Below are 24,626 nucleotides of genomic sequence, written 5' to 3'. Positions count from 1 at the left end.
AATGTTATATAAGCAATCCAAATAAATGGCGAGAGAAAGAAAGAAAGCAGCTCGTTATTAATACTTTGACGTGTCATTGGCAGTAAACGCTTGAATTATCGGCTCTTGGTCCGACACAAAAACTTTCTTCAAACTAATTATTCACGGAGTGATATCAAAGAAAGAAAGAACGCGATTTAATTGCAAATTGCGAGCGCGATCGAAAGTTCAAATTATTGTATATTCGTGACAAAATTGTCTTGGACACAAATTGTTCTTTCCGCAAATTATCATTCGTCTCGAATAAAAGATGAGATCGCGGAATATGCGGATATATTACGGCGGTTTCTCCTTCGATAATAACGATTCTCGTAATCCTGGGCGGTTTTTTTTTTTTTTTTTTTTTATCTCTCTTGAGCAGAAAAATTTCACTGAGAACAGGCTATTTCGCGCAATTTCATATTGTTGCCGTTACGGTCCACATATACAAATCCTTTCTCGGATACCGACGAAATGGCGTCAATTAGTTCATTCACGCGATATACTTTCTTGAATCGAATTCAAGGTCGAGTTTCTAACCTCATGCCTTTTTCAAACGGGAATCTGCGATAGCATCTTGTTCCTTAATAGCGTATTCCTCTGTCTTAATTACACCACAAGAATTCATCTCTTTCAAGAATAACAAATTAGGAAAAATGAACAATTACACGAGATATCCATACTTTAATATCTAAAGAAAAATTTAATATCTATTTAAATTTTAATATTTAATCAATTTCCGAATTTAAAAAATGCAGTAAATTTGTTTAGATTAAACTTGTAATAAATTTACAGAATCTTTAAAAAATAAGAGAGGGAAAAACTGTGGAAGATATGTAATCTAATAAAGAAATGGGAACATATTACTTTTTTTTAAATAATTTCCTTAAAATTTAGACTAACACCACAAATTAATAATTTTGGAATATAACGGAATATGTGAGAATTTTTGCATAATGAATATACAAAACTGTCGAGAAAAATGATTACGATGATTAAGTACAACTTTTCGTGACCACGATTCTTTACATACAATAGTTCTACGAGTCAGTGCGCTCTCGCAGGCTTGAAAATTAATAACCTTATATAGCTTGCTATTTTTTTAGCCGCTCTTATTGTTAGTCACGCTTTCGACTAAACGATTTGTAGTTATCCAAAGACTTGCATTTTTTATTCTTAGAAAACGTTGTGATCTCTTTAACATGATTATAAAATATTTACTCTTTTTAATATAGAATATTTTAAGCTTTTGTTGTAATTTTTCTTTTATACATATGTATTCTTTTTCATTATATTTTAATGGACTCTTTATTCTATTTTTTTTTAACAAAAATTATTCGCTGATAATTTGGAATTTATATAATTCTTTTTATATAAAAATCCAAGGAAATAATGATTAATGACAGAATGTCTGCACATCTAATTATCCACATTTTACGGTTTTAATATACACTCCATTCGTGAAATAGAAAAAACTTTCAGATATAATCAGCAATCGTTATTATTAAATAGATCATCAAAATTCGCATGAAAAAATAAAGGAATAAAATTTAGCATGCCGGAAAAAATTTCACTGCGGAACCAGAAAATTATAATTAATTTCCTTCCGTCTATCTTTAAAGCAGAAAATTACGGTAAGGAATGATCGATAAATTGGTCTATTACGAGATCGTGTAAAATGCTCTATAAAGAGAGAGTATATGGGCCGAAACGTCGTTTACTTTAGACTTTATTTTCCGCTTAATGTGACATTTTAATCACCTCGCATTGGGACTCCATCATAGACGAACGCATAATAAATACTATATTAATGTTATGTACATATGTGTAAACGTAAAATACGAGATAGACTTTTGCGTGTGGAAGCATAAAAAACTGTCTGCACTTTCACACGATAAATGTATGTTACAAGAAATTCAGAATTGCAAGAATATAACTAGCTTCAGAATTGAGTGTATTAATTCCTTTACAGTAAATGATGGTCAATTAATGGCAATCTTGTAACGCTTGTAACGTAATGTAAGTATAATCACTACATATCACGTTTTTGTTATCTGGCGAAAATGGTTATTTTCTGATAGAACAAGTATGAGTATAAGGGGTTTCCAATGTGAAACTTCATTAACGAAGATCGATAACTGCTCAACAAGATTGATAAGTATGCACTTTCTCAAGTGCCACTTTATTCAACAAACTGTATAATATTGTACTTACATATAAGTATTTATCTAATGTCTGAAAGCGTGTAAAAGATATATCCAGAAAAAATAGAAACAAAAATAACAAACAAGGACTTGTGTTTTAAATTAGTCAAAGAAACTGTGCACATAAAATAAAATTTGGATTCTTTATATTAGAAAGTACTCTTCAAACTGTAGATTTTTATAGATTTTTCTCTCTTTCTCTTTCTGTGATTTTCTCATTAATGTTTCAAATTTTTATCTTACTTTTTACTTATAATTTAACTGTACCGAAAATTTCTCAATACGTCATATAAAAATTTCTTTCTAATAATTATTATAATTATATGATTAATCAAATTTGTGAAACCAGTTAAATAGCAGTTTCACTATTGAAAGAGAGAAATTAATCCTTTTCAATTTGTAATCGATTTTTCTAATTGCTCTTATCTCGAGTCGCGGTTAAAGATAATAATCGATGGTCCAATGATCATGATGCTACCCTTTAGTGAAGTCAATCCGGCTTCTCGAATGGCACCATTCGATCTAATGGTCTATAAAGGTATATCTCGGATATATTTTGCCAGGACTGGGCTATTGACGGGACTGAAATAAACGTAATATCCCGTACATGTACGTACATTCACCGCGACCCTGGCTGGTGATCGGATTCCTCCAGTAGAGAGTTCACTGTCATGGTCTCGCGAGAGAGGCCTTGGCGAGGAAAGAAACGGATAAGACCGTAATCGCGTATGTGTGTTACTCGTTTTTGTTTTCGCTCCGGCGTGACGTGACGTATAATTTGTGCGCTCTTTTACGAGACAGACAGACAGACACATCACGATACCCGGATCGGTTTCCCTTTCTCTCCGGGGCGTGTTTCTCGCCAAGGTTCTCGCAGAAATCTCGGAGAGTGAGCGGCTCTTCCCGGTCATCGCCTCGTAGGTTTTCTGCGTCCACGTATAGAAGTTATCGGTACGCGCGCTTCTTCAGGAAGGGGAAATACGGATATACCTATATACTCTCGCTTCCGCGATCTAGCGACGATCTATCGGTGCATATTGCCGATAATGCGATTCTGGATTATATATACACGGAGAGAATTTTCTCTTTGAATTTACCCTGATCCTGAATTACCTGAAAATCATGCTAATCGTGCGACAATATGGTATTGGAAGAATCTTATCAAAGTTTCAAGGATTAATATCTACCACAATAAAAATATATACGTAAAATTTACTATGTACATTAATATATACATTGTAAAATTCTAATCTATCGGTGCATATTGTCGATAATGCGATATGGTATTGGAAGAATCTTATCAAAGTTTCAAGGATTAATATCTACCACAATAAAAATATTAATATATACAAATAGTAAAATTTACTATGTACATTAATATATACATTGTAAAATTCTAATCTATCGGTGCATATTGCCGATAATGCGATTCTGGATTATATATACACGGAGAGAATTTTCTCTTTGAATTTACCCTGAAAATCATGCTAATCGTGCGACAATGTGGTATTGGAAGAATCTTATCAAAGTTTCAAGGATTAATATCTACCACAATAAAAATATTAATATATACATATAGTAAAATTTACTATGTACATTAATATTACTATGTATATATATTAATATTTTTATTGTGGTAAATATTGATCAGAGAAACTCTTATAAGATTCTTCCAATATCATATTGTTGCACGATTACCATGCTTTTCAGGATAAATTCTAAGAGAAAATTCTCTCTGTGTAAGTATGCTTTATAAATAATATATTTGCAAGGTCAGAGAAATCTGGAAAATCGGGTATTGTTAGGGAATTTTATAAATCTGGAATTGTCAGGGAAAAAGTCAGGAAATTTTACTATTTATCTGGATTTTTTTACATTATTCAACATTTGTCTCAATATTTTGACATTTTTATATTATAATTTTATAACATTGCTCAAGAATTATAATATTATTCAAGAACTTTATTCTAATTAATTTTTTTATTAAAAATTAATACATTAATTTTATTAAAAATGTTTTATTTAAAAGTTTTGTTGTGATATTATAGATATCATTAAATATATTAAAATATATTGAAAATAAAATTTGATATAAATATAAAAGGTGATTAATTAAATAGTTTATAGTGACATGTTTGTTTTGATTATGCAGATCGTATAATTGATTAAAATTTTTGTTTTTTTAACTTCCGAACTTTTTCATTGTTGACAAAAATATCTCAAGGATCTCATGATTTAACATTTAATTGATTTATCATATAGATATATGCAAATTATATATTTAGAAAAATTAATACTAAAAAGTCAAGGAAAAAATTAATTTCTGGTCTTGGAGAATCAGAAAAAGTTAGGGAATTTTTTTCATTGAGTCTGCTGGACACCCTGATTCGTCTTTCTTGCGATATATTTTCTTTAAAATTAAGAACTATATTTATTTTTATTTTTATTATATTCATTATTATATTCATTTTAAATAGCATCAGCTATATTACTCATGATATATATTTTCAACTTATTTATAATTTAATATTAAATATTATTAGTTGATAACAATTTTATAATAAACTTATTTGAAGAGATAAAAAAAATTTTGCAATTTTTATGCTGTGATTTAAAGCTCTGAAATATTTATTTTCTACTTATTATTTTGTAATAAAACTTAAAAAGTCACGCAGCTTGCATTAAAATACACGTGTACTCTGAAGCAGTAACATACGTATTTTCTGTAATACGTAAATTATATGTTGAGATCTCTTTCCATTGCAACAAGCCATTGTGACAATTTTTGAAGCAATTTAATAAAAATGGGCGAGAACAATATGAAAAAGTAATTTAAGAAGCCACGTTCCCTAGAGAAAGTACGAGATTGGATCTAAACACTTCCTAACATTCAGTAGAGAAGCCAAGTAAGAATAATAAAACGGAGCGACTTTACAATCTAAAATCCGATTTCCACCCTTCATTTATACTAACGTTGATATTGCTTTAATAAATATATGAATAATCGATTTGGGGAGCCATAATTTGAAATCTGTGCGATTAAATATGTATTCTATTGAAAACTATCTGAAAAAAATCCTGAAAACATGATTTTGTTATTTATTTTTTTCTTATTTATACTTTCAAAGATTTAGATAGCAATTTGACATTAAATAATTCGCTTTTTATTCAATTATAAGACTAGATTTAATATAAGTATATAATAAATCTAATAGACATAATAAATCTCAAAAATCACATTAAAAAATATTTGCTTAGAAAACATGAATAATTTTAATTTAGAGTATCCTACATTATGAAAGAGTGAACGAAGAATAAATTTCTCGAAACGAAAGGAAAAAGAATGTCTTCACAAACGCATTTATATAAACGCTTTTTTTTTTTTTATTAAGCACATGTTAAAATCACGTTTATATAAAACTTTCGCTGATATGATTTTATACATCAGATAAATTTAATTTAGTAGACCCAAGTTAATTACTGGGTTTACGATGTGAAATTGTATTATTATATATGAAGATAATAATCTATACAATCGCATTTTCTTATACTATGCAAATTGTTCCTTATGCACAAAAATGCTCGCTTACATCATGAATAATTTTTTATAACATTTATGAATTTCAACTATTGATTAATTACCTATTTTATTATTATGTAATGTAATAGAATAAGCGCATTTAACAATTTTCATACTTATAAATCATATATTTTCTGATATGCTATTTTTTCAAATGTAAGATACAAGATACTCTAATTTTGATGAAATTTGTTAACATACTATTCTCATATATACGACTATGATGTATGAAATAAATCTTGTGTTCGTTAGTAGTTTGCTGATAGATGGCAGCAATTACTTAACTTTCAAGTGAAACATAATGAAGCAGAAATATAAGCAGAGTACTATCTTATCCCCGTTTCTTTGTAAGTTAATCATGTGGAAGTAATATCTTTTTAATTTTCCATTTATTGTGTTATATATATTTCAAAGACAGAACTGAAAGAAAACATTATTAAATAGCACATCAAGAATCGCTATAATAAATTTTTTAATTTCGCCATGATTTTTTCATTTCTTAATTCTCTAGAATTATTCGAATAATCAATAACTCAAATATTTCAATATTTAAATAATAGATTATTTCAAAATGATTAGAATTATTCGACAAATATTTAAACAATTTTTTAAGTTAAAAAATAAATATATCTGAATTTATATATTAAAATTATAAATTATTTAAATACACATTAACAATTATGAAAGTATTTTTTGACGGTCTAATATACTTCTTTATATCATAAATACGATACTTATATAAAAATTTCTCGTACATGATGTGTTCGACGATCGATAAAATAATAAAATATTTTAACAATAAAAGCTGAAAAAAATGAAGTTAGAATGTAAATGCAAGTTTTCGAGTTTCAAGTTAACATGCCCGAAGGATTAGTGAAATGAACAAACCAATGGCACGGCCCGCCTTGATTCGCGTGTTATAATTCTTGATCTTGATCTTGGGCCGTTCACCGGACGTTTGCCTTTCATTAAGAGGAGGAACGGCCCGGATCTAATCGAAAAAGAGGAAGTGCACAAAGAGGGAGGAAAGGCGCGTTAACCCTCTCCTTCCCACGAGACGCGGTGACTTTTTACTGCACCTTTGCTTTTGTGGCCATTAGAAGCGACTCCTTTCACGAGAGGCACCATAGCGGCAAAAGGTAGCAAAAGACTCCCTTTCAATTCTCTTATCCATAGCTACTATCACCCCACGTGTATAAAAGCAGCACGCGTATTCGCGGTAGTCGTCAGAACGAAACCGCGCGGATACTCGCTTCCTCGTTCAATTTTATACTTAGTCGTCGCAGCTTTTTCACCTTCTCGGTTCGTCTTCTTCGTGGTCCCGCGGAAGTGACCCTCCTATTTCCGCAACAATGGGACGACAACGCGTGATTGTACCGTGTCTCTTGGTAAGACTTCCGTTGGACTCTATTAGTGCACTTAGGATGTGTGGTTTTATTTCGGTGCTTCAGCAGAGAGAAATAATGTATAATGTTTGGACTGTTCAAGGGGATTAGGTCTGTTTTAGCGACAAATATTATTTTCATTTAACTCTTCAGGGTGTCTAGCGCTCGGGGAAATCTGGAAAACCGGGCATTGTCAGGGAAAAGTCAGGAAATTTTATTATTTATCTGGATTTTTACACATTATTCTACACTTGTCTCAATAATTTGACATTTTTGTGATTAAATAAATATAAAAATATATTTTCCTTGACTTCCAGCACGCTAATTTTCTGTGTTGTTAAAAATCGATTCATCTACAACGTGTTCGTTAACTTATATTTTTATCGTCGTGTTATTTTATTTTAATGTGTTATATATTTCAAAATATATTGTAACATTGCTCAAGAATTATAATATTGTTCAAGAACTTTATTTTAATTCATTTTTTTATTAAAAATTAATACATTAATTTTATTAAAAATGTTTTATTTAAAAGTTTTGTTGTGATATTATAGATATCATTAAATATATTAAATATATGTATTATAATTTGTTAAAATATATGAAAAATAAAATTTGATATAATATATAAATACAAAAGGTGATCATTTAAATAGTTTATAGTGACATGTTTGTTTCGATTATCGTACATAATGCAGATTGTATAATTGATTTAAATTTTTGTTTTAATTTCCGAACCTTGTCATTGTTGACAAAAATATCTCAAAGATTTCACGATTTAACATTTAATTGATTTAAAAATAATACTAAAAAGTCAGGGGAAAAATTAATTTCTGATCTTGGAAAATCTGAAAAAGTCAGGGATTTTTTTTCATTGAGTCTGCGGAGGACACCCTGACTCTTTATTAGCTATACAGAATGAAAAATCCTGTACTAAAATTTAAATATTCATAATAACAAATCTGGGCTATTATATGTGTATATAAAAAGAAACCAAGAAAGTTAAATAATTACCGTGTTAGGTTGATCCAATGCAAAAGATAGAAAAACTGTAATTATTTAGCTTTTAATTATTTTTTTATATACATATGTATGTAGTAGCCCAGATTTATTATGCATACTTTAATTCTAGTAAAGGTGAATTCTAGTAATTCTAGGATTTTTTATTTTGTATAATCAATAAAGAGTTAAATAAAAATTAGATTTATCAATAAAACAGACCAGTCCCCTTGACTTAGATAAATTAATTTTTAAATAATAATATCCGCGTTGCAATCAATCGTTGTAAACACTTTTTTGTTGTCAATAGTATGGACGTAAATTACTCTTGATATAGCTTCATTAACGATCTTTATTATTTTTAGTTGAATCTTCTCCTAGTCGTTTCACTAATTAACTTGACCAACGCCGGACACGGAGGACAGTAAGTTAAAATTAAACTCTATCAGCTATAGGCGTCCGAATTTGTTTCCTTGGAATCAATAAAAAAATTAAGCATTTTTTCTTCTTTTTATTAAACATTGGAATTTATATGCATATTTAATACAAAGGAAAAAAATGAAAATAACCCAAAAATGAAGAAAGATAAGAATAAATATACGATCTTTCATATCTCGAATAAATTAATCACGTAGCTTCTATGTCTTCTTTCCCGAAAAAAACAATCAGAATCTTCATTACTTCCCCTATACCTTTTGCAGCAAGCACGTGATAATTCACGTGCCGTACTATATCAAGAAAATCCAGCACACACACACAATCACGAAACACATACACCACGGCGGCGGTGGCGGCGATAAGTACGAAGTACTCGGATACACCGTGGGTCACCCGATCGACCTCGGAGGTCACGGAGGTCACGGCGGCGGAGGACACGATTTCGGCGGCGGCGGACACGATTTTGGCGGAGGTGGCGGCGGGGACACGATTTGGCGGAGGTGGCGGCGGCGGACACGATTTCGGCGGAGGTGGCGGCGGACACGATTTCGGCGGAGGTGGCGGCGGACACGATTTCGGCGGAGGTGGCGCAGCACTCAGTTTCGGAGGAGGTGGCGGAGGACACGATTTCGGCGGGGGTGGCCACGACTTCGGAGGCGGTGGCGAAGGTGAAGGTCACGAGGGTTGGTCAAGTCGTTAGGACGGTTCTTTCTGCATTATTGTTACTTTTGGAGAAACCACCCAGACAGCACCAAAATTGGAGCATGAAACATCTTTTAAGATGTTTTTGACATGTGTTTTGGATACGATAAGATTTCTTAAAGATGTTTTATGTGCCAATTTTGAACACGGTGCTGTCTGGGTAAAATTGTCTTTGAGGTAATCCTTTGAGGTGTACATCCCCTTATGTATCCCCGTTATCCCGCTGATAATAGTGATACTCTATTCGTATATCGGTTATGTACTCTTTTTTGTCTAAATATTTTATTTTATATTTATGGCTTTAAAGAAAGCTTCAAATGTTTTTCTCTTTTATGTCTCTAGTCTGACAACGTTTAATCTTCGACATGTTCTTTCAGCACAATGTGTTGTACATATTGTTATTTTTGTGTTAGCTTTATGTTGTATTATTTTTATATTATATTGTTTTTGTTAAACATAATAAATAATAAACATAATAAATAAATTATATATGTTACGGCGCGATTAATATATTGCATATATATGTACCTGATTGCATCCTTTATATTGTAATTTATTATTGAAATTTGTTCTTTATAAAATAAAATTGGCTAGTTTCAAATTTGAGATCTTTTTTAGCCAAAAATTGAAAACTAATAAACTAAACCAGATCTCTGTACACAATAAATAGTATTTTACTCCAATTATAAACAGCTATTCGAACAGATGAATAAAGTTATAAATAGTGATTTTTGGTGAAAGATTCTTTAATTGTTTACACAAAATTAACATATTTTGCATACGATGTTAAGTCATATGCATTCAAAAAAATTCACTAAATAAAATAATTTTAATTTTTCGTGATAAAACATACTATTTTACGATGGACATCTCAATAATATAAATAATACGCGTGATTAAGTCTTTTTCGGTATTTTATACCAAATTTAGATCTTTTTTAATATATTATATAAAGCATCACATCATAAGCGTTTTATTTCAAATATTTTACGTAAAACAAAATTTCACATACAACAGAAGAAAATAATATAAAATTGATTCGTCTCTAGATCTATTTATTTAAAAGATATGGAAATGCATACTCAATTATATATGCGTACATAATATCTTTACATTGCTATAAAGTTTGTCAAATAATATTTTAATTCTCACTGTAAAACATTATCTCTTCTGTATTGATAGGCTTAATTATTTCTATCCATTTTTCTTTCTCTCAATATACTCGATAAAATAATTATACGTGTGTAATTGAAAAATATGTTCAAAATAATAGGTATTTGAAAATATACAATATATGAGTCAAAATCTTTTATATTATTAAAAATTATTATTTAAAAATTTATATATATATTATCAAATTCAAAGTAATATATAATAACAAATTAATACATCGAATTCAAAACGGAAAATTCTAATATATCTAGAAATATGCAATCTTTTATATATTTACAAGTTCAGATGTAATTAATTTAAGTATATATATATATATATATATAAATTTATTATTTTAATTTTATATATTTGACACAACTTTTACAATTACAATTTATAATTTAATGTTAAAATTTAAACTATTATTCAACATTTTTAGTTATAAATTTTATTTATTCGTCTCTTAAATACTTCTACGTATAACAGGTTGCATATTGACAGGCGTCTTGCATTTAGATTCGTCGTTTTGTGTTGAGAAAAGCATGTCTACTTTCTTCAAGCATTTAATGTAAAAAACGTTCATCTTAGTCTCTAATAATTAATTAATATTCTAACAATGTTCTAAAAGAAGTTAATAAAAAATTTTGACTCACATTTTTTTTAAATCAAAACCTTAAATAGACTTATAAAATACAAAATATATTAAAGTCCAAACACAGAAATAGTAGAAATACTTAATATATACAATTGAAATGAAAAATTGTCAAAATATTACCGTCGAGTATTTTGATCTTGCCGTAATTGCAAAAGTTTTCTTTTACCTGTAAGTATGATAATAATCAAAGAGACGTAGTTCTGCATAACTCTGGATCATAAATTAGATTGATCGATTCCCATAATAAGTATTGCAAAGTTAATATCTTTATAAACGAGAATTTTACGCTTCGTTTAAGTATTCATCAATTATATGAATTATCGAAAATAAACTTGTACCCATTAATTACTTCTAATCGCAGTTGTTAATCGAGCAATCTTCCGAGTTATTATACGATCATCTTGATTGCACAATTTACATTATCTCTTTCTCACATCTTGTAAACAACTCATGAATATCTAAATCATTTTCAAACGTTATATATCATTCATTACATTAGATACATATTTAATATGGGTTAATTTATTGTAACTTTGATGTTATCATTTAATTTATTATACATGTGTACTATACATTTTTATTATTATTTAACTTATATATATATTTATTTCTGTAATTCACTTATTGTGCGTTACTTTATGATTATCTAACTCTAGCTTAATGAGATACTATTTAATTTAACATTTTAACATTTGTTAACATTTATTTTTTTATTTCATTTTTTAGCATTTATCTTTGCATTATGCGATAACTCTTCAACAAGTCTATATTCAATCGATGTCATTATAATAATTAAGATTAACGAATGTTTTCTTTTTCTTTGAAATTAATTTTTAAAAAATAATATCACAAGAATAAAAAAATTCAAAAATGTTTGCGGAATAGGTCGGTGAAGACTCATCGCGAAATTAATATTTTATCATTGGCACAATCTCTCGAATCCGATTTTACATAAGTTTTTTCGCTTTGCGATACCCGAACGTTCCAAAAAAAGCGCGCTTCTCCGGTTTATCGGCCTCATGCTGGTATTCATTATCATCAATGAAGTAACGACCGGCGTCCGTTTTCTCCGTCGATTCCTTATATTCATCCTCGACGGAGTGATCGCCCTCTTCTCGCTTTTTATCATAAAACTTTATCACATCGCCCGTGTAAACGTGTCCATGCGCAGATTCGCCACCTTTGTGAAACCCTTCCTCATATGAGTGCATAAAAGGTTCAATATCATTGTGATCTGTTTCCTTCACGTTTTCATGGACCGCGTATTGCGGCGGATAAGAAAATCCCATCATGTCACCCTGTTTTCCCGTGAAATTTTCGGGTTTATTATTCTGCTGCGACGCTGGCATGTGAGGATCTTTGTGACGCAGGAAGGGATTTTCCTTCAACTTATGAGGCTCCTCTTTGTTGCCCGATTTGTGATCGTTATGATAACCGTAAGAGCTCCAGGAACTCCAGTCCTCGTGATGCGATTCCTTATAATGAACTTTCTTCGGCGCTTCTTCCTTGATCTTCGCCTTCTTCGGCTTGTGATGGTGTATGAATATCGTTTTCGTGTGAATCTGATGTTTTATGATCTCCGGCACGTAGATCTTAAAGTGCACGCTGTTAACAGAAAAATTGAAAAGAGCGAAAATTTTAAATTCGTAGAGAATTGCAAAAAGATGTTGTGCAAATAAAACTTTTACCGCGCAATATATCATCCAGTTAGAGCTGCAACTTTTGACAGCGCATTAATTAAATATCAAAATTGATTCTCGAACGGGAGACAGAGGTGGATGTACGCGTGTGTTCGTTAATTCGACAACGAGCGAGAACGAGAGTGAGCGTGTACTGTGATTTTCGCCACGAGAAAGCGTCAAGCTCGGTGACCACATTTATAATGCTAAACGCTCCGCGATTAGCCGCGAAATGAATTGATTAATTTAATAGCAATAGAAAATAATTGCGTGTACATTTCGTATTATATACTACTCACTGCTTCGCGTTTCCGCTGTTCAGCGCCTCGTTTGACAAAATGATAAGCAGACCGAGAACGATCTTCTGAAACACAAAGTCGCGCTCGTTACTTCTTAAATCACCCATAACACCACTCGCGTTCGCTGAATTAAAATATTTATGCTTGTTGATCACGAGCTAGTTGTCCGATATCTTGTACCGATCTAAAACGCATTTGCGAGGATGCACACATTACTCTTAATAGCAATTAAATCACTAATTATAACACACGAGAGCAGCCGTGCAGAGAGTGCGATATATGTACATTTGAATCAATTACTTTATATATATATATATATTATATAAATTTATTTGTATACCAATTATCGCGTAAAAAGTTCAAATATATATATTTAAAATTGAAATATGTTGGAAATTTCTTAAACTATATATATTTGAACTATCGCTTTTGATAAGATTATGACAAATAAATCACACAATCTGCACGCGCGACTTTCGAGTTTCACTTCGATATTTTATCACAATTTTATTACCATGATTTATTGTCGAGTGCGATATAGCGATCGCGAACGCGGTTATCGGCGATCAATCGCCGTTTGCGATTCGCCGACGACGAAATGGCCATTTATATGCAATCTTCTTTTCATCGAAAGCCAATCTCATGGAGAAACGTGATGCAGTTCACGGCCGATGATCGCTTTCGCTATTCTTCCGGTGATATGCTTCATCTCCCTATCCGGAACTAACGTTGTTTTAGAAATTACGGGGTCGATAAACTATGAAAAGATGCGCGGCCAAGTTCAGTGTCGCGGTGAAATGATTTCTTTTGTTCCGACGATTTATACTCTCTTTTGAGGAAACAGTATAAATAACTCTGATACTTCTCTAATGTTCTTCTGAGATTTTTTTGAGGAAGCGTAAGGTACAAGAAATGATTAATCCAATTGAAGAGCGTCTGGGAAAATATAGAAACTTGCAACGTGCCTTCAGTAAAATAAAAAGTTTCAGTAATAAATATATATTTTTGTTAAATAAAATATTTAAATTATATTTCTACATAGTTCAAATATATCTAATTAAATTTAAATTTCGAATGTTGTTATCAATATGTCGAAAACATATGATTTGAGTTAACAATGACTAATAATGAAAATATATTAAATGTCTGAGAATATTAGATAGAATATGCAATCAAAAATTTTAATTATATAATTATTAAATATTAATAATATGATCTCGGTTAATTGAAAGAATATATAATTGTATTATTTTAGTAATAGAAAGCTATAGAAATAAATATATAATACTTATTTTCTGAACGGTAATATTTAATATCGTGTGATTTAATAGCTATTTTAATATAATAAAAATAATTATTACAACTATTATTGCAGCTTAAAGAAGATATATATCAAATAAATAATTTAATAAAACAAAACATTTCTATGAATGTAACTTATAGAAATAACATGTAAAACGATATATAGGTATAAAAATACGATGTATTAAAAAATTTTATTGTATCGAATTATAAACGCAAGTTTCAGGAATGCAATTTACATCTAAAAATTACATTCTTCTTTCATGAAAGTAATTTTTTTTTTTTTGTGTTTGAATAAACGGAAGAATATTGCATAATCTGCATATCATTGGAGAAATGATCTTAATACGTTTCGGATTATTGGGGAAATATATTAAAAAACAATCTTATATATATTTATATATATATATATATTCGTGCGTGTATGCACGCATGTCATTTATTTATAGATAAACATAATGCCATACATATTATATACATGATGTATTATGACAAAAAATGTCTAGTTGTAAGTGTGCTTAAATGAATTGTAAGCTAATGAGACAAAATATTTAAGTGTATTTAAATGAATTGTAAGCTAATGACAATCTAATGACTCTTTTTCTTTGGATTTTCTTATTCATAGATGAATACTACGTGTTACAATTTACGAAAATATACATTATTGCTCCTCCTCATCATAATATACAAAATCATCATCTTCACGATGCTTTGCTTTAAAATGATGCGGAACTATCTTGAAAATTGTGTGCGTATGTTTCACATTTTTCACGCGATAAGGAACGTGTATCACCACCTTTTTCCTAAAACACAAAAAATTAACATTTTTATACATATACATTTTTTCAAATATCTCATATATATATGTGTTTATCTTATATTGTGAATATTTACGATTCGATTGATTGATGCAACAGGGCGAGACTTATTAGGAACAAGACGCTGTACTGCAACAAACAAAAATATCAATGTATTATTATCATATATTTTGATTATCTTATGAATATTACACAGACTTTTTTCGATCAAATAAAAAGTGAAATTGTAGAAATACCACGTAAAAACTCCCTCTAAATAGTGAATTAAAAATTGTAAAATTGAAAATAAATAATTTTAAGTCAAAATTAAATTGTTAAAAATTTTGAAGCAAAACTTTTGGATAATTTAAAATAAATTTTAAATAAAATGTTGAAATTTAATTAAAATTTAAATATGATGATGTAGCGGAAAACACCTTACCAGGAATTTGTTCATTGTGACAAATTTGAGCCTCTTCTGCAAAGTTTTTCTCGAAGCACTCCGGCAAATCGAGAGATACCTTCTATGCATCGCACAGCTAAAAAGCGAACGTTTATATAGTGCAACCAGTAACTATTGGGAGGGAGATGCATCAAGTATTCCGCGAAACTCCGCCCAATGTGCACTCAACGCACTATCACTTATGCTTACCATTCTAAAGAATACCGCAGAACATCCTTTTGCACCGGATTTTCATCTGGAAAATATGTTTTACGTCAATATAAAAAATCGAAAAAATGATAAATTTATCTTTTACACACATATTAAACATATATTTTATCCGTATCAAAAACCATTCAACCGCATTTACTCCAAACTTATTTATTTTTAGTGCATTCTTTTCCAGCTCATTAATTCCAAAATTATTCATCTTTTATTGATTATTATTTATTATTTTTCCCCAAAGTTATTTATTTTTCAACGTTCGCAGTAAGAAAAATGTAATTTTATTCGCGTCATGTCGGATTTGGCTATCAAACAAAATTTATTCGAACTAATTGTTTAGTAGCAGCAGGCAATATGTAAACAGATTACGAGTCTTCGTAGACTGTAATTTATTATCCGAGAAACAGATAACGTACAAGCGTGTTATCCTCTTTGAGTCGTAGTACACGTTGAAGACTCAATAGTAGCAAATCGTTTCGTCTAATCAAATACAGTATGACGTGTAGGCGCGAGTCAATTAAAAGTGAAATCTCGGCGGTGGAAAGCATCGTGCATAGAAGAAATGCCACCTACACGCGTGTGCAGATATACGGTGTTTCTGCGATTAGCGATTTTTATCCGACGCCGATTCCGGCCGTGGAAAAGAAGAAGAAATGTATTATACGAGAAGATCGCCGCGGCGTGACCGCCTCGGCTAGCTATCGCGATCGTGTAATCGTCGGCCGTGTTCATTTCACGGCCACGTTAATCCTCGAGCAGATGGAAAACCAATCGATGCGAGGGCCGTAACCGCGTATTGTTTAGAAAGTGCGTATTATATATTGTCTTTATCCCTCTCTTCGATATGTATCACTGAAAAAAAATCACTAAATTAATACATATTTATTAGTTCAATACTGCTAATGAATCATTTATTTGAAACTAAAGATATATTTATTTGTTTTCAAAAGGATTTTCTTATGTCAAATAAATATTTTTTATATCAAATACATATTATTATAGTTTCAAATAAATGATTTATTTGGCAGTATTGAAATAAATATTTATTCGAATTCAATAAATTTTTTTCAGTGTATAATATAATGCTCGACATGTCTATATGAATGTCATTTACCTCACTTTTAATTATCTAAATATATCTCTTTTTATGTAAAAATTTGAAGTAAATCTTTTGGATAATTTAAAATAAATTTTTAATTAAACGTCGATATTTAATTAAAATTTAAATATGATAATGTAGCGTTATATAAATATGATAATGTAATCTGAGAAAAAATTTCTGTCATCTATGAGATATTTGACATATAAAAAATATAATTTTTTTACAGAGAAGAGATAAATAATAGAGATACAATTTTCGCTTATCCTTCTCTTTGATATATGTATTATCCTATCGATACGTTCGACAGGTCTATATATATCGATCGCTGCGATTGCAAGTTGAATGTTATTTGCCTCACTTTTAATTATCTACAAATCTAAATATATTTCTTATACGTCTCTACATTGTATGTAAAAAATATAATTTTTTTTACAAAGAAGAGATAAATAATAGAGATAAAATTTTCGCTCAATAGCTAGCTCGAATAAAACATTTAAACGCGATCATATCTTGAACGTTCTCGAATAATGTTGTACGTTTTCGTATAATATTTTTGTTTTCACTAGATATATTGCCCCATTTTTTCCGAATCGCTAATTTTGTCTCGCTTACTTTCAACGTGGAGATATTAATATAAGTGTTTACATTTTATGTTAAAAACTGTATTATAAATGTATCTAAAACCCACATCAAAACTTTCTAATACTACGCATTATCTTCAACGGATGTCTAATTGCAGTTTAATAACAATAATAGCTGCATTTTGTATTATGCTCCCATTCGTCATGCAATATGTAACTTACGTCAATGAGAGTAATTAGAAATTAAAACAAACAAAATGTGGATTATCGTTTATTTTGCTTTTCATATAAACAGTTGGCGGAATAGGTAAAAATACATCATTCCCAGGGATCTGTTAACTTATGTACAACACTTTAAAATAATACAATAAAAAACTCATATTTATAGTATATAAATATATATATATTCATGATATACACAATTATATATCATGAATATATATATAATTTATAATGAAATCGAAAAAGCTTTAAAAGATAATATTTGTTGTTAACAACACTTTTTTGTGTTAGATAATTTAGTGCACATATATAAATGACTCATATATAACTATGGCTATGCCTTTTATATCTAAGAAATTTAATGACACTATATTTTTTCATGTCAAATTTCGCTGAGCGAAATAATATCTTTCATTCAACTTCAGATAAAGTTTATACAATTTTAATTATAATACAATTTATACAATTCATACAATTTTACTTATGTGGCGACGATCTTTAATTCACTGATCAGAAAAAAAACAAGTTCGGTATTTGATCGATGAAAAAATTCATTGAGATAAAAGGAAAAATGACAATAATCTTGGCTTGTGCTATATAAATATAAAATGCGATGAGATAAATAATGTATATGATTATCTAACGATAACACTATTTTTGACCAAATGCAAACGTTAATAAATCTTTATTGAATATGTCATTAATTTCACTTTTTTTTGTTTTAGGTTTCACAAATACCTATTTAACGCCTTTTCGGAAACAGCTGTTCGCAACGTAAGTGCAATTAATTTTTTAACACAAATTATCCTAATCGATAAGTTGCTATAATACAGGATAATAAACACACATATACAAACACACACACACACACACACATATTCATACGCGTGTAGACAAGACTTTTACGATTTTTGCGTAAAACATCAAAAGAATCAAAAATCGTTTTTTTTTTTTTTGGAATATAAATTGCGCGTTACAATCATTCATTCACGAGATGACAAATGGGTAAACTCATCGTGCCTAAAGAATCACGCTATTAATTAATAAAACTAAAAGCTTCAAGTGGTGCTCGACTTTGCTTTCGAAGTACCTCTCGGAATTTTGGACTTTCTTGCGACCGTCGTCGTTTTCTTGGTCGCATTGCTAACAATCGTCGTCGTTTTCTTGGTCGCATTGCTAACAATCGTCGTCGTCTTCGGCTTCTGCGTCGTCATCGGCCTCTTCGTAGTACTACTCACTTCCGGTTTCTTCACTATGACCGTCGATTTCTTCATTACCATAGGCCTCTTAGGTAAATCCGGTTTTCTCGCTTTATTGCTCGTCAGGGACACCCTCGTGGTGTTCTTCGATGATCTCTCGGTCGTAGTGCTCGATTTCAATGATTTCTCCGTCGTATTGCTCGTCATTGATCTTGGAGTGACATTAATCACGCTCGTCTCGGTCGCGATTAATTTATCCGCCTTAATATTCGGGAAGGAGCTTTCGAGAGCTTTAATCAACAGAGGTTGTTTCTCCGTCGTCACGCTGTCATCGTTGATTTTGATCAACAACGGGGCTGCTTCTGTTGATTTGGGACTCCTAGGACTCGTCACCGACGTCGCCGGTCTCTCCGTCGAGCTTGGACTCTTCGAGATGACAGTGATCGTGGAAGGATTCGAAGTCTCGATCGTGGCACTCGTAGTTGATCTCTCGATCGGTATCGAGTCCTCCTTGACAGCTTGCGCCTGTTTTTCGATGATCCTTACGGTGCTCTCGGAACGAGGCGTCGACGTGATCACAGACTTCGCTAGCTCGCAATCCACATCTTCTCCCCAGGTCGAGAAACATCTTGGATCTCGAGCGATCGGGCGATGTTTACTATTTCGACGTGCCTGATCGGCACTTTTTCGCGAGGGCTTTCTGGTGGGTCGATCTTCTTCCAGGGGCAGCTGTCGTTCCGTCGTGACAGCCTTCGCCAACGCGGCCTCGTAAACTTCCTGCCAGTCCGAGTTCTCGGGCGCGAACACAACCGGTTGCCATCTCTTGTCGTCGATCTCCAGACTCTTCTGGAAACCGGCTTCGCTCTTCTCCCGCTTCGACTTACCGTAAACCACGTGGGACGGCGACTCGATGGACAGGTCGATCGGGTTGTCGTTGAAACGCGGTTCTCGAACCGCGGGCGCCGAATGACGGAACGATCGGTTCTCCGTTCGATAATCGGTGAAGAAGGGCGGCGGATCTATAACTCGAAGCGCGTCGTTGGAACTCACGCCGATTTGCTTCTCGTAGAACGTCGACGAAGATGGAACGCTAGCGGGTTTCTCATAGGAGGTCGACAAAGGTGGAACGCTAGCCGGTTTCTCGTAGGAGCTCGAGTAGACACTCGGAGCGCCAAAGGGATCGTTCTGCTTTTCGTAGGAAGTCGCGTAGGAACCTGCAGCTTCGTTGTTATACTTGGGAGCTGGATAAGGGACCGAGTAGGGACTCGGAACGAACTCGTTCGGATTCTGATAAGGCACCGAATAGGAACTCGGAGCACTGTTCACCTCGTTTTGCTTATAGGACGTCGGGTAGGAACTTGGGACGTTGTAAGAACTCGGGTAGACTTCGGGTGCTAAGTTAGCAGCATTGTACTGTTCGTAAGAGGTGGAGTACGAGTTGGAACCGGGGAGAACCTCACTTGGTGGTTTGTAAGTGTTTGCATAAGTGTCGGAACTGGAACCTTGGTGTTCCACCGAGTGCGGATACAATGGAGCGACTTGCCGAAGAGGTAGACGATGCGTGCTTAACTGGTACCAAGGTTCTAACGAGGGATTCTTGGTGCCACCCTCGATCGCCGTCGTGTTCTCCGAATGAAACAGCTCCTTCACTTTATTCATGACCTCCTCCTCCGCCGCTTGTTGGTACTGATAGTACGAGGCCGCTGATTGACTGAGTAATTGCTGCTCGTGATTTTGTACGTTTACTTGCGTGTCTGGGAATTGATTCCTGTTGCTCTCCGCATTATTGGAAACTATCGGGGGCGGGACCACGTTCCCGTTGACCTTGGAGGGACTCTCCGACAAGTTCTCAACCACCGGTTTCACCACCGACTGCGACCCTTTGACGTGGCTGACGTTGGCTGACGTTGGATGAACCGCTTGATGGCGATTGGAGGAAGAGGAGGCCAGCAACGCGTCGTTCGACAATATTGGGTGTAATGAACTGTGATGAGCGTGGTTCATAAGCATGCCTACAGGATCGATGACGGAGGGTATCGGGACGTAGGGATCGTACTGCTTCTCCACATCGATCACCGGAACCGGTAATTGCGTGACGAAGCGCACCACCACCTGGCTCGAGTCCAGCGGCTCTATCAAGCGCAAGTAGATCTTGCGGGTGGACCCGGGCATCTTGATGGGCACCAGCGGGCCCTTCTCGTTCTTCGGCGGGTCTAGCAATTGGCGCAGAATCTCGAGGATGGAGTCGAGGACATTCTTCTTCTTGGTGACGCGGAGCACCGGCTCGATGCGGATCGGCTTCTCGTCCGGAATCGCCTCCGGAATCGCGTCCAGCTGATTGTCGCTCAATTCTACCGTCGAGGTGCCGATGATCGAGCGGGTCTTCACGCGTTTCGCTGGAATCTCGAGCGGGTATTTCGAGCGATCGCGGTTGTAGCGATGCTGTTGTTGAGGTTGTTGTTGTCGTTGTTGTTGGGGCTGTGATTGTTGTTGTGGTTGTGGCTGTGATTGTTTTTGTGGCTGTTTTTGTGGCTGTAGTTGAGGTCCAGGGTGAAAGTAATTCCTCTTGGGCCTCTCGATTCGTATCTGCGGTTGAAACTTCTGTTGCAACGTGGGAAATATGGGATAGATCTGGGGGATGGGGATTATCTCTCTTCTCGCCGTGGCATCTTTAGTGATCAATTCATCTCGTGGCCTTGCAGTCTTCTTTATCCTAAAGATGTCAATTGGAAAAAATAGAAATTATATATATTATATTATAAATTATATGTATTATATATACACTATTTAAATATGAGGAAAGAAAAACGCGAAAGAAAAATATTACTTATAATTAGTGTTTAAAAAAAATACAATTTTATTTTATATAATTTTATTAAATATTTTTATTATTAAATTCAATTTGATGAAGCACAAGTACAGTATAAAAATAAGTGTGAGGAAAAATTGTTTTAGATCAAACGAGAAAGAAAGAGAGAGAAAATGTGCTAAAAAATTTGCTTACCTATTTAAAAATGTGACTTCGTCAATAGTAGATACTGTTGATGACAGACATGCGCACACCTATACAAAGATTATATATGTAGAAAAAAATATATTTATAATTTTGTATATAACATATAATAATTAACAATTGTACCCGTACGAATCTCATGTATTTGCTCACTTGTCAATCCTTTTGCAAATTGATCTAAATATAATGTTAGCCTCTTTCAATCACTTTTTGCGTTTAAAATACTATTAATAAATCAACTGTACATTGAAAAAAAAAATTATTTGAATTCGAATATTTATTTCAATGCTATATACCTTATAAATCATTTATTTGAATCTAATAATATTGATTTAATGTGAAAAAATATTTATTTGATATAAAAAAATCCTGTTCAAAACAGATATTATTTGTTTCAAATAAATGATTTATTTAGCAGTATTGATATTTATTAATTTAATAATTTTTTTTCAGTGTATTAGTCGCAATTTCGTCAGCACTGTGTATAAATATACACATATATGTCAGTGTATCACTAATTATTTTTTCAAACTAGAAAAGAAATATTTTTCTCAGCCCAGCAGACTAGAATTTCTCAAATTTTCACGTATTCTTCTTCTTATTAATTATCAAACGAAAAAATTTTCGAAAAAATCCACATTGGTTGAATCTCGGCGAAAAATTCACATTAAATGGTATCGCATTTTCCTTCACTTTTCTCACTGCGAAGACAATAATTTTCCGACGAGATGTCTTCACTCACCGTAATGAAACACGTGAACTTCATATCGCGTAGCTCGCACGAAATCCCACTCGCCTCGCCGATTCCGCAAAGACGACTGTGGTGCAGCGATATTTAGCCACCTCTTTTAAAGCTTCTCCCATAGAGCGGTGCCCGTAAAACCGAAGCGTGTATACTTGATTACGCATCCTCCCCGCATGCACACGCGCCATTACGACGGCCGCAAATACCGGGCGAGCAATCGGGAGTAATTGGTTTTTCTGTTTCCTTAATATTATTATATATATTATCGAGGGATAATGCCGCGTTTGATAATTACAACATAATTTCTAAACTATGATTAGACGCTGTGACTATAGTAAATAATCAGAGTTGAATGACTCTTAAGGGCTAGTTTCACCACCATTAATTAACTTTCTTTATAGCTTTTTAGATACGTTCTTAAAAAGAAATATTTATTTATATATATATTTATATTAAATATATAATTAAATATATAATTAAATATATATAATATTAATATAAATATATTATCAATTTATAAATTATAAATGTATGGCAACAGTACATTGTGTACGCAAAAAAAATTCCAAATTTTGGATTTATTGCACGTATATTATGTACTCATACTTGAAACAAATTTAAAGTGAAAGAATTTTTGAAAATTTTATTGTAGTTAAAATAATTCTTTTTATTTGTAAAGCGCCCTTTTTCGGGTCTACGTGTCCAAGACTTTTAATTATGATAATGTGTTTCGTGTATATGGAAGATGAAAGTCTTTTCTATTAGAAATCCATCATAGCGTTTTCTCATCTTTATAGTTATTTTTCTGGACTTTAACACAATTGCACACGCATTTTACAACGTCGCACTTTTTCGACGTATTAATTAATAAGCGATAATTAGCTGATAGTTGATTAATTCTTGAGATACAATAAGGTTCTTTTGCAAACAAACCCCCTGTTTCCCGCCACATATACGAGGAAGAAATTATATAGGCAGTCTTCTCTTCATTTTCCACGTTTAAACAGATTATACCTTACAACAAAGCATATATACAAGTAAAAATCTTTGATTAATTCACTTAAAAATCTTTAATTAATTCACTTTTATAATAAATTTACATACATTACATTGTTTATCTATAAACTTTAATATGTAATAACTTAAGAAGAAATTATGACAAAACTTTTACTCGAAAATATAGAATCTTATGTTTAATTTATTGATATGTAATTTAATTGCAAGAATGTAGATATAAACGCAATGCAATAAATATTTCTTGACACGCGAATTGATACGCCTTCACATAATGCTGTTTTACATTTCGAGGTATATCGTGCGAACACGTAATAAATTTCGAATCTCTATTGAAATCTTTCGGGCTTTTCCAGTTTAACGCGAGAGTAGTCATAATAAAGGCCATTGACTTAATGAAAGTAAAATTACTCAAACGCCCCGTTTTAATTGCGTGAGTTTCCCATCTCCACGCGCAAATCGCAAAGTTTCTAGCACATCATCTAACCATGGAAAGTTGTTTGCGAATCGCAAAGCTAAATCGTATCGGATTCTTACTTTACGCGGCGCAGATAAGAATTCTCCGTTATAGCTGGGTAGAAAACCGTCTATTAACTAGGGCAAAAAGGAGAAGAAGTTCTCTGATAAGTAAAGGCGCGAAATACAAAACAAATTTCGATCTCTCGGATAATTATGGAGCTGCAAGCCCGTCTATGAGCTTGTACCGGAAAGGGTGTGGTTCGTCGGGGACACATTTGAAAAATGCGTAAATTGATGTAAAAAATTCCGAGATCCTTCGCGAGAGCTCGGCATAATGATATCTGATCTAACAGCAAATCAGCTGTTTCCTTCATATGATTTTGCACATGCACAAAACACTTTAATCTGATCGGA

The 24,626-nt window shown here is 32.4% G+C and overlaps 4 protein-coding genes and 1 long non-coding RNA gene across 6 annotated transcripts in view; 2 read left to right on the top strand and 3 right to left on the bottom strand.

Moving 5' to 3' along the window:
- Positions 1-24,626, top strand: part of LOC114940333 (uncharacterized) — a 60,865-nt gene that overhangs the window by 31,284 nt on the left and 4,955 nt on the right. For both annotated transcript variants that reach the window (XR_014924293.1, XR_014924292.1), the window contains exon 2: positions 18,508-18,556. This is a non-coding gene — a long non-coding RNA (uncharacterized LOC114940333). The remainder of the gene's footprint in view (positions 1-18,507; positions 18,557-24,626) is intronic.
- Positions 7,046-9,822, top strand: LOC114940328 (uncharacterized). The gene is given in 4 exon segments (XM_029314936.2): positions 7,046-7,190; positions 8,552-8,610; positions 8,888-9,119; positions 9,121-9,822. Coding segments are annotated over 4 exon segments (531 nt in total). The 5' UTR covers positions 7,046-7,154; the 3' UTR covers positions 9,325-9,822.
- Positions 12,081-13,218, bottom strand: LOC146723933 (uncharacterized). Its single transcript, XM_085480916.1, has 2 exons — positions 13,112-13,218; positions 12,081-12,738 (listed from the first exon to the last, which is right to left on the bottom strand). Exons 1-2 carry the CDS (start codon positions 13,216-13,218, stop codon positions 12,081-12,083), a joined length of 765 nt encoding a protein of 254 aa, XP_085337042.1.
- LOC146723932 (uncharacterized) lies at positions 14,883-15,742 on the bottom strand. The gene is made up of 3 exons (XM_085480936.1): positions 15,653-15,742; positions 15,308-15,360; positions 14,883-15,216 (listed from the first exon to the last, which is right to left on the bottom strand). Exons 1-3 carry the CDS (start codon positions 15,740-15,742, stop codon positions 15,075-15,077), a joined length of 285 nt encoding a protein of 94 aa, XP_085337062.1. The 3' UTR covers positions 14,883-15,074.
- On the bottom strand, positions 18,777-22,760 carry LOC114940307 (uncharacterized). The gene is made up of 4 exons (XM_085480932.1): positions 22,737-22,760; positions 21,986-22,044; positions 21,539-21,694; positions 18,777-21,457 (listed from the first exon to the last, which is right to left on the bottom strand). Exons 1-4 carry the CDS (start codon positions 22,758-22,760, stop codon positions 18,841-18,843), a joined length of 2,856 nt encoding a protein of 951 aa, XP_085337058.1. The 3' UTR covers positions 18,777-18,840.

This window comes from Nylanderia fulva, unplaced genomic scaffold (genome assembly GCF_048542155.1).
Source record: "Nylanderia fulva isolate GAGA-0341 unplaced genomic scaffold, ASM4854215v1 Scaffold16, whole genome shotgun sequence".
NCBI lineage: Eukaryota > Metazoa > Arthropoda > Insecta > Hymenoptera > Formicidae > Nylanderia > Nylanderia fulva.
Note: the sequence above shows the minus strand (reverse complement) of the source record. Positions and strands in the feature narration are given on the sequence as shown.